Genomic DNA, 16745 nt, shown 5'->3' with positions numbered 1-16745 from the left:
CAGCCAAAGTTGTATACCCGTGAATTAATCGCATCAATGTTTTCTCATGCTCACTTGTCAATTTGATTAAGCAAATGAATTAATTAGACGAAAAATAAGAAATAACTGTAATGTAGACCTAAGGACAGGGTGTGTTTAGAGCAGCCCAGCCCAACATGACACAATAGTCAAAGGGGAGGAACCGAACCGATCACCAACACCCTCACTCACATTATTATCAGTGAAAAATCACTGAAATAAACACCCAGGAGAACAAACAGGGAATAAAAGTTTTAACGAGCAGAAAATGTCGTTCATACCCGGCCAGCCTGTCACAGCTGTTGTGGTGAGTTTGCGATCAGTATGATAAAAGTTTTAGCAATTGTTACACTAGCATTATTGCACTAAGCTTTGTGTGCAGTGCTTTGGTGGTTTTTAATTCAGACAGTGATCCATTTGATATCGTTTGACTGAGAAAGTGGTTAATTTAAACGTTATTTTTATTCCCAACTCTAATCTATGACATAACAGGAAAGTTTAGTAAAGTTTATTTGAGTTTAAGCTAACAGTTGATATAATGGAAATGGTTAGCATGCTAGGCTAACGTTAGCCAGGGGCGGACAAAGTGAACAATAATTGACGTTATATTGTTTATATAAATAATTGGTTATAATAGTTTCTATATTTTTATTTATTGTTTACTTTATATTATATATTATAAATAATTGTTGTGGGACACAATTTAACGAAACCAAACGTTTTATGAGTAAAATAGACCAAAACCAGAGAGTGTTGGCTTATTGAAATACTGTTTGAATGAGGCATATAGCTATAGCACTTTCATATGTGCTATGTACATGTTTGGACTAAGCTATTTTGGGGGATCCAATCAATACTGAAAGATGCAATTTAGTTGGGGTTTAATTGTCCATATTTGAACTGTTCTGATGTCACTCAGTCAGGTGTGACGTAAGCAGGTGTGGTTCATGTGTTTCAGGTAGGTAGTGCTGCTATATATGGTCATAAACAGCTGTGCCTTAGGATGTGCCGCATACCTAGACATCAGCCTATGCTGATAGCTAACTACTACATTTTGAAACATAAACTTAGTGTGTCTGTTTTCTCTCTTTATTTCAGCAACGAATTGAGATTCAAAAATTACGGGAAGGCGATAATTTAATACTAGGATTCAGCATTGGAGGGGGAATCGACCAAGATGCAAGCCAGAATCCATTTTCTGAAGACAAGGCCGACAAGGTGAAAAATCATGTTTAGTACAAATTAATTATAGTTAGAGTGAGGCATTTTTCCTTTCTGCTGCTGAGGTCAGTGTCTTTGAAGTGACTAGATGTCTGAAATGTAAACAGGGCATTTCCTAGTTCAGTGATCAAAATATCATCTGACACAAATCTGACACTTCTTAATTAATCAAAAAACGGGGACAATAATTTTTTTTGTATGTTTGTTTCCTATACTTTTATTATGATGATTAATAAATTATGATGATTACAGGCCAAACTGACTTCATTAATGCATTTAGGCTAATCAATGAAAAATGGTAACTATTGCAAACAACAAAATAGATCAAAACAGTATAATAACAAAATTATCACTTTACAAAACCACATTACAAAAACAAAACATAATATATACGACAAATAAAACTGTAACAGTTTTTTAAACATTTTCTAATTGTATTCAGTCTTGTCATTTTCACAAACTGAATATACTCTATACCGTAATTACAACTGTTGTTTTCTAATGCTATTGTATGTTTGTTCTTTTGGAAGTGGATCTTTACACCCTAGTTAGGTTTACTGCATTGTGAAGGAGTAACTTTCGGGAAAGTTTAAAATTGTGTGTTAAACAATCCCGCACTGTTATAATCCCATCCTGTTATATAGTACATACAATTCATGCACACATTCTTATGTTTTTTTTTATTTATTTTAATTTTATTGTTGTGGGTATCATTTACTTTTATTATATTTGATTATTTTTATGATGTTTGCGGGGCAAACTGGTTTTAATAAAATTCATTAAAAAAACACAATGAAAAATAGTTTATATTAACCATTGCAAACAGTTCAGTTGACCTTACAAAAACAAAAAATAAAGTATGTCCTGCAACTTTTTTTAATTCATATCGGAATGTACTTTCACCATTGTGGTATAGATGAGATATGTATGGGAATTACTACATTTTAAGAGCAGAACTTTTGGAAATGTTTAAAGTTGTGTTCAAAACAGTCCCGCACCCTGTTCTGGCCCTGACATATACAAACATAAACAGTATAGTTTTCAACATGAATAGTTCATAACTTACTTGAAACTGATAACGGTGTCTCTTTTGATGATGATAATTGTTGATAAAATAGCTTTCGTTCAGGTTAAGTTCTTCATTGCTAAAGTAATGGTGTGTGACCAAGTAATTAATGTAGCTTTCAGCCCCCTCTGTTGGTCAAAATAATAAAGTGTTTTTGCAGTATTTTGAACATGCTATAAAACAAAGACACTTTTAGTGATAGGACACCAAAAACCAGGACTGTCCCCAGAAAAAGGGGAAATCTGGTCACTCTAACATACAAACAGTGTTTGAAGTCAGCATGAAACAGAAATTGTGATCTTTTCTTCCCTAATGTGACTTATATCCGAGTGAAACGGCTTCTAGTGGTGGGCAGATCGAGGCTTCCTGGGGCACTGAAACAGTTAAAGCAAATGTGTCGTATTGGGCCAGTTGTTCAAAACCAGTTGTTAATCTGGATCAAAATGATCTGGATTTGGAAATCCCATTTTTTCCTATTCAGGATCAGGTAATCCATCTTACTTTTATGCCGGTTTTTCAAAGCAACATCGGACTGGATCCCCCTGATCCTGATACACAGTTTTCAAGATTACCAAATCCGGATTACCAGTGCTCTAAATGGGACAACATATCACAATGTGGGTTACCACCTATGTAAAGAACAGGTAGAAGAGCCACCATGGGGTCACTCTAAGTGTTTCTTATTTTGAGACAAAACACAAAAATAACATAAACATCCACTTCCATTCATAATTTCTTTTATAACCCCTCATCTGAGTCACAACAAATAAAAAACAAATATACATTAACCAATACATTGTGGATATTTTGAAAACGTCTTAAAAAAAATTAAATGGCTAAATGTCCAATAGTTAACAAAATAAAGAATGTTCAGGGTTCTTCTTCATCTGAGGAGGAGAGACCAGCATTTCCAAGCCCTGCTTTTAGGAGGCGATCTGAAGTTTCGCTTTGGTTTGCTGCAGTTTGGTCAGCTTGATTTGTTCCTCTGCCAGGAGTATCTGTGCTTCTGCTCTTTCAGTTTCTCATTTAAGAAGTGATTCATAGGCATCATCATTATTATTCGGCAAAGGACACTTCAAGCCTCTTTTCTGAGCTCCTGTGACTCCTGGCTCTACCAGTTGTTCTTCAATAATAGGGCTGAGATCCAGAATGAATGTATCCTCTGCATTAGGAGGAACTGGCTCACTTTCCTCTACAATCGTAGGCTCACCATCCCCTACAACACCTTGAATCCCGTGCAGAGTAAAGTTCTCACCTCCAATAATGTCCAGAACCACATCTGTGTATTCACCTTTAAAGGGTTGTTGCCTGTTTTGGGTGTTTTTTGCTTCAGCGAGGTCCTTTGCTGTTCTGGCCCTCAGATTCTTCTATCTAAATTTCACTTGCTCCTTGCTGTGGGTATTTGACAGCCATCTTATATTCAGCCTTTCTCAGAGGACTTGGAGAGAGGAAGTGGTATTGTCCATCGCTACCACCGTTTTGGTGGAAGAGGATACCGTCAAAGGGTGTATGTTGAGCGTGCACAACCACTGGAGCAATACACCACTGAAGAACTATGCTCGCTTTCGCTTTGGGAATGCTGATATTAAGTACATTGTAGACCTTGTCAGGCCAAAACTTCAACGGAGAACCCGAAGGAGTCACAGTCTGTCTGTGGAAGAACAGGTCCTCATTGGTCTGCGCTTCTATGCATCTGGGACTTTCTACCAAGTTGTTGGTGACAATATAGGAGTGGACAAATCAACTGTGAGTGATGTAGTGAAAGCTGTGTCAATTGCATTGGCCAGCCTGGTCAATCAGTTTGTTTCACTTCCAAAGGATGTCCAGATTGCCCACCAAGCACAAGATTTATCTTTTGGGGAACATGCCCAATACTATTGGGGTTATTGACTGCACTCATGTGCATATCCAAGCACCTCATGCGAGGGATTGGGAGTACATCAACCGAAAGGGGAGGCGCAGCATCAACATCCAACTTCAGGATAATCCTATTTTTTTTTGGATCAAAGTTATCCAAATCCTACTGACAAGTTTTGAACAACACAAACTGAAGGTTTGATCCAGATTAAAACTAGGATTGGATTCCGTGATCTAATCTGATTTCAGATTCCTTCTTTCCCTTTTGAACAACCCATTTTCAAGATTTGATCCAATCCAATCCAATAACCAAAATCCGATCAGTTTACTTTTGAACAACTGGCCCATTGTGTCGAAGCTTTGAAACAATCCCACAATCCGATTCATCCGTCTTCCATGGTGACCCGGACCCCCTAGTGGTCAGAAGAGTATAAATGCAACAAAAACCAGAGCCAAACATGCATAAAAACACCTTTTACAAATCTGTTGCACATTTATTTGAAAGTAAAATCTTTCAAATGCAAGTGTCTATATTATCTTATCAATTGTTAGTTTTTTTTATTTATTTTTTATGAATGGCTCAGCTAACCAGGCCAATAAGAGACTATTAACTACCATTTTTAATTTGAATTATACCAATGTCTAATTAAAACGTCTACAAAAGTATAAAACTGATCAGAGATCAGGTAAAACCCACACTTGGTTCTCAGTGACTCCTCATGATTCATGGGTTGACTAAGAGACAAAATAGGGTGGAATTTGATTCCGTCCTTCTGGAATTGATTGGATCGTGAGAAATGGGGCATTGCTAACTAAGGGGGCATTTACACGACACTGTTTTCAACAACAAAAACGGGAATCTTTTTATGCGTTTTGACTGTTCATTTACATGACAACTGCATTCTGGGTGTCTGAAAACGCAAACTTTTGAAAACTGTTTTCAAAGTGCACGTTTTTGAAAGCGATAGCATCATCGTCTTCGTGTAAACTACAAAAACGTGAATATTATGTGTTCAGTCTATAGTGTTTCTTTACAAAGTGACATTACCAACTACTGGCCTGGCATGAATAATACAGCATTTTTAGGTGTTTTCGCGGATCCGTGTGATCGGGGATTATTTAGACAACGTTGTCGTCTGTATGCGAAAAACGCGAAGGGAAAACTTTTTGTTTTTAGTACATCGTTGGCGTGTAAACACACCCTAAATGGAGGGAATGTTAACATTTTTTATTAAAGATTACGAAGGCATACGAATTTCAAAAAAATTCTGTGTACGACGGATAAATCATTAATCACAAGCACTACAACATTCTGAAAAAAAAGAAAAAAAAAGAGAGTACATTTTGATTTCATGGTGACTTTTATTTAACATGAATAGTTAATGTGACTACCTTGAAACCAATAACAATGTCTCTTTTTGATAATTTATAACAGTGCTCTGCTCTCATTCGGGTTAATTTCTTCATGGCTAAAGTGGCGGTGTGTGACTAAAGGCCAATTTATACTTCTGCGTCGGGTTCGCGTAGAAGGTACGGCGTAGCATACGCATTGACGTGTACCATACGTCGTACCCTTCACCGTACCCTGACGAGCACCTCCTCAAAAATGTAACTACGCGTCGCGGCGACGCGGACCGCAAGATCTGTGATTGGTCGGCTGGATAGCATCGCGTTTCCTCCTACGCATTTCCGGAATGATCTTCTGCACTCTGCACCGCCCGCCCGCCATTTTTAATTCCGAAGATCAGTGAAGAGCCATGGAAATAGACTAAGTGACCGAGAGATTGCTGGAAGAAGTGCGGAAATACAGCCATCTGTATGACTCCTTCAGTTGCCATTGCTCGTAGAAACCTAAACTCAAAACAGCCGCGAGGAATGTAAACACAGTGGAACTGGAACATTAAAACCCACCGGCGCCAACTAGCGTTTCGGCGGTGTAACTGCAGAGCAACACAGACATTCGCAGAAGTATAAATGCTCACGACGGCGTCGCTTACGTGCGTACCCTACGACGTACACTACGGCGTACACTCGACGAAGAAGTATAAATTGGCCTTAAGTAATCAGTGTAGCTTGCGTTGCACCCCCCTCTATTGGTGAAAATAATTACTACACCATTGCTCTGGTAACCAGCAGGCTATGTTGGTCAGGCTTTTGTAGTGTATTTGTGGGTGTTTTGAACGTTCTGTAAAACAGGGACATTTCCGGGGACTGTCCTGTTACCCTAATTCAGAAGTGACCCTTGTAACTTTATTTATTTCACAGGGAATCTATGTTACACGTGTATCTAAAGGTGGACCTGCAGAAGTGGCTGGTCTCAGGATAGGAGACAAAATTATGCAGGTGAGAGGCACAAACCTGTCATCCATGTTGTAATGTTTTCTCGCTGAGATTTTTGTCCAAAACAAAACCTGATTTTACTAAATGAATCTCCACAAGAGGGAGCTGTGACATTATTTAAGTCTATTTTGTTTATTATTTTGTGACTTTGTAATTTCTTGCTTACTATTACATGTTGTTTGAGGTACTGATCGATGAATGTTTGTTTTGTAATTTTATCTGTGTATACTTAATTTATTTTATATTATATATTTTATATAATCCTTTGGAATTGCTGAGTCAAACATCATCATCATCATCATCATCATCATCATTATCATTATTATTATTATTATTATGAATTGTCAAGTAGACAACACTAGTCAGTTTGGAAGATTACTGGATGCAGATATATTTATATATTATTTACAGTATTTATATTCCATTATATTTTCGCGTCATCAGTCACACAGTCAGAGGATCTCCTGGTTCTTGGCTCATTTTGAGTCAGACTTATTAATTCAGTTAGCCTAACTCGCTCTGAACGGAACATTGAATCAGTAAGTTGTTGAATCGAGAACCGCTACAGTCGGATCAGTTCAATTCACAAATTAATCATTTGGGACGATTTTAGAATCTGTTTAATAGGTTCAATGAAAAAGATCAGTTTGTTCACGAATCGTACACTGCTATTGCATCATGTTGCACATTTCTTCAGTTCAAAATAGTAAAGTACATATACTTGGAAAATGTACTTAAGTACAGTAACAAAGTAAAAATACACCACTGTATAAAAGTAGTCTATATGACCAGGGCCAGCCCAAGCTCAACTGCCGCTCTAGGCTAAACATGTTGTGCCCCCACTGCAAACTCAGTGAGTGTTGGGGGGTAACGCATCACAAGTAACTCAAGTTACGTAATCAGATTACTTTTTTCAAGTAACTAGTAAAGTAATACATTACTTTCAAATTTACAACAAGATATCTGAGTTAACTTTTCAAATAAGTAACAGAAGTTCCATCTGCTCGCATCTGCTCTTGGCACTGTATGCTGTGCACTGTATTCAGAAATTTCACTAGAAAAGTAACAATGTCTGATTTGTTAAATTGTTTCTTTGTTCTAAATTGTTCTAAAAACACTTACGGTGCTTTTTTCTGTCTTTTTTTTCTTCTTTTTTTCAAATACTGGTCACTGCCCTTTTTACAATGTCTTGTGTTTGTCAGTTAGTTTAAAGAGGACTTATTAATCTTTTTTAAATTTTTAATTTAAATAATGAATGACATATTCCTCATTTTAATAATTACCTACCAAAAAAGGGGGCGAGGCCTTGTTGAGCATTAGTAGTGTTTTGAAACTCGTGGTTATGGCCAGGGTTGCCAGGTTTGTGTAACAAAACACAAAAACAACCGTGGCAACAGTGTCACAACACACTGGTCCAGTCCACTAATCAGAGCACATTACACTTTACAGAGGGAGGGGCTTCATTGAGACAGGAGCTAAACAGGGGTGCGTTTCCCGTACAACGACATAACTCGCTGGTTCACTGCCATAGTACGATGCATTGTTGAAGAAATCAACTAGCTGGTCACGACTGTTTCCCGAAACCATATTGTTGCAAAGTGGTCTTTCAACCACGTTGGTTTATGACGTCACGCACGTGGTGGAGTAATAACTTCTTTTAATGAAACTGTTTGAGATCGAATTAACACTAGATGTTTTGATATGAATTACAGACATGACATCTGAGGACTATTTCTAATTTTTCTCAGTTATTTTGCTTTATTTCCAGATTCAATCATAGGCTTGTTCTTACATAGTAGAGCACGTTCACACATGCTCACGGTGCTTTAAATCTCTTGACAAACTAAAAGATGTAAATGACATTTGTATGTATTCTAAATAAAAGACACGGGTTGTACTGAATGTCAGCTTGCTTATTTTGCTCAAGATGAGGATTTATTAAGTCCACATGTCATGCAAACTAGAAACTATGCTTCTAACCACAGGTCGAGAGATGGTTTCGGGAAACACCTTCTCGTTGAACTTTGCTGATAACGACGGAACTTGCGAACATAGTTGGCTAACAATGCTTTTGGGAAACGCACCCCAGAGCGTTACTGACAGACTGGGAAGAAAGGTGCTGCAACAATGTCAAATATTATGTTATAATAATATGTGTTTTTGTTTTTTTTTACATTCAAGCATGAAAACATATACTAATAGACCTGAAAAACAAAATCAAGACTTTGTAAAAGGGCATAAAAAGTCCTTTTTAAGGAATAGTAGGATTATTAGTTTTCACCCATTTTATGCACTTTTCACCCTCATGCTATTCAAAACTGGTTAGCAAATGAGCTGTGATGCTTCTACGGGAAACACTAGTTTAAATCTGGCTCGCAATATTTCAAGACACAGTTCCCCCTTTTTTCAATATATTTTTTTCTATTTCTCTAATAAAAGTGGCAGAAAACCAACAATTCAATAAAAATGCTGAGCCTTTTGATGTCCTCCTGTTTATACTGTGTATATAGTTATATAGTTATATATTTGGCATTAAATGTCATATTAGTTTTTGTGTGCTCTCAATGTTATTTCTAGGTGAATGGCTGGGACATGACCATGGTGACACATGATCAGGCACGAAAAAGACTCACCAAGAAGAAAGAAGATGTGGTCAGGCTTCTCATCACTAGAAAATCCCTGGAGGAAACAGTCAGGCAGTCCATGATGCAACACTAATGCAGAACACACTCATTGAGCTAATTGAATGTCCTTATTGGTAAATCTCATGTTCAGAGCATATTTTAACTAATAAGAAACAAACAGCTTCCCTCAGCCAAAGAGTGATGACAAGAAAGCCTTACTTGATCAGTCACCTCAGTTAAAGATCATTTTGATGTATTTGATCTGTAACTGAACCAGCGTATGTATGAATGATCACTCTCAAAGTACAATGTAAAGATTGTGGTTTGCATTTCATAATTTGCTATTCTAATTTCCATTTATCTACACTTTATACTAATTACTACACTATATGTACTACACATACTCCTGAATGTATCATGGTGCCTGTAAACTCCATTTCATTTCATTCATAGATCTCAAGGGCTACAGTGAATTGTGTTCACCTCATTTCTCCTTGCTTCATCAACAAATACATCAACATATACATCTTTAATGTATCAAGTATTAATAGCCAGAATACGGCGGTACTTTAATGACCACTAATTTTCCTAACTTGTGAGATCCTTTTTTAATTTTTGTAACTCTTCATCTTATAACTCTGTTTTTGTATTGAATTAAAACCATATTAGTGTAATATCATCTTCTGATCATGGGAAAGATGAAAAGCTTCATCAGGATTTGGCACAACAAAACACTACAGTTTTGTATTTAAACGATACATTTTTCCAACACTTGTTTTGAGACTGTTTTTGATACAGATTTTTTTGTGGCATTTTGATTGTATGAATATATATTTTCACTTAAGCGAATAAAGGAATCTTCTAGCACATGATTTGTGATTAATTGAAGTGAGCGATTGAACTAAATGTGAGTGTTTTCTGTCTCAGCTCTGATGTGTAATGAGTCTCTGATTGGGTCTTCGGTCAAGACTGTAAATGTCTCTGTCTTCGCATTAAGCTTGAAGATGGTGACATTTCAAAGCAACAAATCTATCGTGACCTTTTGCTGTTTGTCCAGGCAGTTTTGTACTTCAGGCTACTTTCATCTCTTTAATGTTAGCAGGCAAAGGTGAGCACACAACCAGGTAGCTCATGATGCAACACACAGAGTGCTGTAAAAGAGGGCTGCCGATAATTATAGGGCGGCAATAGCTATGCAGTAACATCCATATTCTAGGGCACTGGTGAGAGAGAGCATATTATACAGGATATAATTTGAACAGAATTACTTTTTGTTGAATTTGTAGAATTACTAACATTTTCCTTTAATATTTAACAAATAGCATTCTGCTATCAAATATGCAACAAGATTTTATCTAACACTATTTACATGTAATCATTTAGCAGACGCTTACAATTAATCCAAAGTTTAAATGATTAAGTGTTAGTATTAATGGGTCAAGTGTTGCCGAATAAGATGCGTCATCAGCCTTGTCTTGAAAATGGCTAAAGACTCAGCAGTTCGGGTTGATGTAGGCAGGTCCTTCCACCAGCAGGGGCTGTGAAAGTGATTTTGTGCCTCTTTGAGATGGAACCACAAGGCGCTGTTCACTTGCAGATCGCAAGCTTCTGGATGGCACATAGGTCTGGAGTAATGAGTTTAGCTATAGAGGTGCAGAGCCAGCGGCTGTTCTGTAGGCAGACATCAGTGGTTGAAACATCTTGGTTGAACTCTTATTTAACTGGGAGATTTCAAAGGGTAGAAATTGATGGGATACTCTCTGAGGAGTTCCTCAGGGAAGTGTCCTAGGCCCCCTTTTATTTCTCTTATACATAAATGACATGCAAGCTGTTTGTGACTGTAATTTGTTTATATAAGCTGATGACTCTGCTCTACTGGTTTCAGACCAGTATTAGGTGGGGAGCTTTGTAGGGTAAGAGACTGGCTCTCTGATAACAAACTTTTATTACATCTAGGTAAAACTGAGTCCATATAATATGGGACGAGAAGTAAACTGAACAAAGCTCCTAACTCGTCTATCAAGGTAGAGGATTGTGTAATATCAAATAGAACCACTGTTAATTATCTTGGATGTGTTTTGGACAATGATTTAAGTGGTACAAGTATGGCTATGAAAATTCTAGGGAAGGTTAATGCTAGGACAAAATTTCTAGCCAGATGTGTTAGTTTTTTGGATAAGCAAAATGTAAAAATACTTGCATCATGTTTAGTGCTATGTCATCTGGAGTACGCATGCATTTCTTGGATGTCCGATATGGCTGGTTAAAGTTAGAGATCTCAAAATAAATTGATACGGTAGGTTTTAGCTTTACACATGTTGATGCTTCCCATTTTAGACATCTTAAGTGGTTACCTATAGAAAGCAGAGTTGTGCACTTTAAATTAAAGATGGTACACAAGATAATTAATAAAAGAGCTCCTTCATATTTTAATATGTATTTTTCTAGGGTAACTGAGAAACACTGTTATAATACTAGGCAGAGGCTAATGGATATTATGTCGTTTCAAAACAATGTACGGTCGAAGGTCTTTTGAATACTCAGGGGCTCATGAATGGAATAAGTTGCCTCTAGATGTAAAGAGCGCGTCAAATATGGTTGGTTTTAGAACGAAAGTTAAAAGTTGCCTATTAGATAAGTTGTTTTAGTGATTCATTTGTATTAATGTTTTTGGGTGGATGTTTAAGTGTGATGTATATTTTGGTAATGTGTGTTCTTATTGTAGTGTTGTAAGTATAACAGTATGCAGTGCCAGGATAACCTGTCTCAAGAAGTGAAGTTGTTTTCACTATTATTTTGTCTAATAAATCAAATCAAATCAAGTGCCTTGAATTTGATGCGAGTGAACTGGCAACCAGTGCAATTTTATGAGGGAAAGGAGTGACGTGTGCTCTCTTCGGCTTGTTAAAGATCACTCTCGCTGCTGCATTCTGGATCAGTTGCAGAGGTTTGACAGTACATGTTGGAAGACCAGCCAAGGGAGCATCACAATAGTCCAGTCTGGATAGAACAACAGCTTGGACAAGAAGTTCTGTGGCCTGCTCTGATAGGAAAGGCCTGATCCTCCTAATGTTGTATAGGGCAAATCTGCAGGACCAGGCAGTTCTAGCAATGTGGTCTGTGTATAAATGATCATAGATCACAACTCCAAGGTTCTTGGCTGTCCTGGATGGAGTTATGGTTGACGCACCTTGCTGAATGAAGAAGTTGTGATGGTGTGTGACCAGGTGTAAACAGGCCCTAAGATGAGTGCAAGTCTGAAGAGTAATACATATTGATTTTAGCGTTGTATCGTCTACTAACTATAAGCAAAGACATAATGTTTTGTCACTGCTTAGCTAGTCATTTGTAATAAGAACACTTAATCCATCCAATAGTAAATCCTAACCTTTTATAATAATTTTAACTGTGTCGAATTCATTCAGTAGTGCAATGCGTTTCATGCCTGTTTCTCAGCAGCTGAATGTGTAATTACAGTAGCTAAATGTAGAACATGTATGCAACATACCACCCACACTCTGGCAGGCTATTGTGTTACCATAGCGATGCAATCTACTGCTGTCACCTTTCAGAAATGAGAAATACGCTGTTTTATGGCAAAGCCATGTTTTCAGTCTTTATACACCATAAAGAACAGATACACACACATTTTTCATAAAAACAACATACACAACTTAAAGCGTTATATTCTCTATGGAAACATTCTGAAGCACCATTGTCATACCAAGTACTCTGCTGCACGTTATGTTTCAATTTGCAATAACTGTCTATGGAGAGCATTGGATATTTGCTGCTGATTATTAAAATTAAGAATTATAAATGGAAACAGCACATTAATCTGTGTTAGTTACGGACTGCGAACCCCAAAAAAGTTACGGACTGCAGCTTTAAGTATATTTATTGTGCTGAAATGGAACTATTGCTAGTATACTTTAGGTACACTTTAAATATATTGAATTAAATTATACAGTGATCATACTATCCTTACTAATAGTGATATTAAACACATAAAGGCTTAATATTACGTTTTTTTGTCTTTCTTTAAATTGCTTACAATTTCTGAAACTATGGCTCCATTTCTTGAAAATCTACACACAAAACCACAAAACACACACACACACAACATTCAAAACATCAGACATCTATTGCAAAAGCAAACACTTAATTCAAAACTATTTTAACTCTTCCAAAAATGGTGTTTTTACGTTTTAACTATACACACAAACATCACATGATTAGCCACACACCAAACTGCACACGGATGTGAAAAATGTAAAGCACTACTATCTTGTGTCTTTTGCTTGTTCAGTGTGCAGTGTACAGGAGTTTGTCAGACGTACATGTAAGTGCACAAATACACTGTATATACAGTATGCACAACAGATTAATTTTACACAGTTATGGAACTGAACTGAATCAATATTGACCTGACTTGAGCTGAATAATGACACTATTGGCTTGTTAGAACTGGTTTACAGCAGAATTAGAATTTGTTACTACTGTGAAGCTGCTGCGAAATAATCTATATTGTATCTTGTGTGTGTATATATATATATATACAGTACTGTGCAAATGTCTTAGGCATGTTAATTTCTCACTTTACAAAAATACCACCATATGAACACACTTACAATTTGGTAAGTTCAGTAATAAAATATATGTCATAGAAGCTGTCCAATCAGTCAGAAACTGATTAAAACGCTAGTAAAACGGAAGCTTACTATTTGTGTCAGGACTACCTGAATAATGTGTTGAATTAACTGAAAATGGGCAGTGGATTTTTAGTTCCCAGCATGCTTTGCATAAGGCTGGAATGAATAAAGAATGAATAAAGATACATGACAAGAATGAACATGAAGATAATTCAGGCAATATAACACAATTCACATAAAAGTTCAAACAAGACAATGAACTGAGGAAGACTGAAGGCATGAATACACAGAGGATGATGATTAACTGAACAGGGAACAGGTGATATATTAATCAGGGGCCATAATGAATGACTAAACTCAGACAAAAGATGATGATGAAAATTAAACAGGACAGCAACTAAACATGGCCGTAAACTCCCCCTCTCCGGAAAGCGCGTCCTTGCACTGTAAAAACACAGTCCAGACTGAGAGAGCAGGGGCTCTGGAGAAGGATGAGGAGCAGGCAGAGGAAGATACCAAGGAGATGACAACCAGGAGGAGATGATGATGCTTGGAGGAGCCACCAGAGCGACAATGGACCAAGTGAGAGACAGAGGGACGAAGGAGACTGGCAGAGCCTAAAGGAATGGCAGTCCATGGTGATGCCGAGGGAGTATGGAGGCAAGGTGGAGCCGAAGTTGAGGCCAGGGCTTGGAGGCTTGAGGTGAAGATGACGGATCCACAAGCCAAGGTGGAGCTGATCACTTGGAAGCCCCAGGGAAATGCACCTGAGTACAGCCACTGGAGGATCCAAGGGGCTAAAGGGAGAGAGCTGAGACTTGGCAGATCAACTGGACGGCTTAGACAGAACAGTGGAGAGGGGGGCTTGGAGGGACCATCCACGATGAGGTAGACTAGAATGCTGGGCAACAAAGATTTGGTGCTGGGCTTAACCAACGACGAGTTGGAACTGGGGTTATTCTGTGATGATTGATGTAGGTTTCACATCCAGTTCATAATATAAAAAATCCTCAGCAACCCAGATACATTTATTTACCTCAGTGGTGAGAGTGTGGGCATGTGTCCAATCCATACCCTCGAACTCCACTAAAATGCCTCCAACGACGGGCGCTCACACACCAGACTCCACGTTGGGTTCGGCCAACAGGATGAAATTAGCCTCTGTCAATCGCTCCAGCTAAATTTTCATGGCCAATCGGGCTGTGAGTCAGCGGTGAGCTCTGGCATTTCCGCGGCGGGCATGGCTGGCTGACTGGGCTCTGGGTCTGGAGTGGGGCTGGTGATGTCCTCATTTATGATGCAGACTGTAAATGGTGAGTTGTTTTGAACCAGCACCCACTCATATTCGGTGAAGCTCCCTCGAGGACCATCCACGGGCAGGTTTGCCTTTGGTGCGGTAGAAAACACAAAGCGAGTGGTTGGGATAGTGAGTGAGGCACACCAGATTGAGAAAATCCCTCATGTGATCCTCAAGGGAACGATCTCCAGCAGGAGGAGATGGACTGTGGGGATATCCATGTTTAAATATTTGCCGTTATATTCCAGTATTTTGGTCTTGTGTTATGTCACGGGGTTACTTGAATATAAGATCCAATGGAAAATGCGTGACGCGGAATGAATGAGGATATAGAGTGGTGCAGGTATGACATCACTTTATTGGCCAATAGGGAGTTAGCATCACACTGGTTCCCTCGACCAAAACCCAATAGGATTTTCCCATAGGCTTTTGGATTATTGAAAAAAACAAGCTCTGTGATCAACAAAAGTTTATGATACTTACACGTTTTGTCCATCAAGATCATTTTCACAGATGAACACAACTTTATAAATTTTGAAGCCTAAATGCAGTCGCCAGAAGTAAAAAGCTAAAGGTAGGCTATAAATGAACTGCATCAAGACGTCAACTTCACCATCAAACATTCCGACAACTCTTTCAGTTTTTATCTAAAAACGTTTTCCCAGAACGTTTGAGTTAGAATAGTTTATAAGAGCACAATTATAATCATAGATATGCTGTAAAAGCGGACTGAGCTTACCTGTTCAGCGTGGTGACGTTCAAACTTTTTTAGTCTTGTTGGATGGACAGACTAATTGCGTGGTAATTTTGTAATTAATTTAAGTTCATTGAACAAACAATTTTTTAGAGTAATGAATAATTTCAAAAGATGACATCTAAAAAATATTTTCTGTTCAATCAGAAAAAAAAAAGAAGAAGCTTATTGCTCCAATTTCTTTGGCAAATAAATTACACATTCAACCAAATATGGTGACTAAAGTTAAAAATAGCCTACTTTATGATGAATTATTAGCACAAATTCTTCAACGTGAAACAATTTTTAAATATTTTTTTCAGTGTACTGTATATGGTATAAGTTGAGACTGCCATACATTTCCATGGTGTCTTTAGTTTGTGCTGAGCTCCTAAAAATGTGTATTCTGTACGCAAATAATTTTTTACAGAATTAAAACAAAATACCATATCTGACATTGGACAACTGGGTTTCACTCTGTTCCATATCACAACATAATTTATTATGAAAGTATGGATGCAAAAATACAATAATAAAGTTAATATAACCCCTATTAATGCGTGTGCTGTATGAAATGGCAGATTCCTTAGAGGTTCCTTGGGGAAAGCAAGGAAAAGAGCGAGATGAGTTTATACAGTACAACAGACCTAAGACGCTGTGTAGGTGGTGAGTGGGTAGATCGGAGCAGAAGGTCACACACACAGATCTGAAGGCTGGACCTGCACAAGTGTGAGCAATCACGTTGTCATGGTAATGATATACGCTGAATATTTGTCTCTTTCTCATGTAGGCTACTACAGTGCAACAAAACATTGTCATTTAAAATACAACTTTATTTATTATTTAATGAAGATTATATTTCGCATACAATACCTTTAGATACTATTAGATGACAAAGTCTCACTGATATTGAAAAGTCACTGCAGTCATTACACGA

At 37.7% G+C, this 16745-nt stretch overlaps 1 protein-coding gene and 1 pseudogene across 2 annotated transcripts; both read left to right on the top strand.

Moving 5' to 3' along the window:
• Positions 1-163: 163 nt before the first annotated feature.
• tax1bp3 (Tax1 (human T-cell leukemia virus type I) binding protein 3) lies at positions 164-9993 on the top strand. The gene is made up of 4 exons (XM_082156687.1): positions 164-325; positions 1117-1236; positions 6428-6505; positions 9080-9993. The coding sequence occupies exons 1-4, from the start codon at positions 287-289 to the stop codon at positions 9218-9220; spliced, it is 378 nt and encodes a 125-aa protein (XP_082012813.1). The 5' UTR covers positions 164-286; the 3' UTR covers positions 9221-9993.
• On the top strand, positions 3172-4721 carry LOC309487584 (putative nuclease HARBI1; annotated as a pseudogene). Its single transcript has 3 exons — positions 3172-3338; positions 3441-3588; positions 3715-4721. The product of its transcript is annotated as a putative nuclease HARBI1 (transcript).
• Positions 9994-16745: the final 6752 nt, after the last annotated feature.

Source organism: Leuciscus leuciscus, assembly GCF_965113295.1.
Source record: "Leuciscus leuciscus genome assembly, chromosome: 23".
Classification (NCBI taxonomy): Eukaryota; Metazoa; Chordata; class Actinopteri; order Cypriniformes; family Leuciscidae; genus Leuciscus; species Leuciscus leuciscus.
The sequence above is the reverse complement of the archived record's forward strand: the minus strand, read 5'-3'. Positions and strand labels throughout refer to the sequence as shown.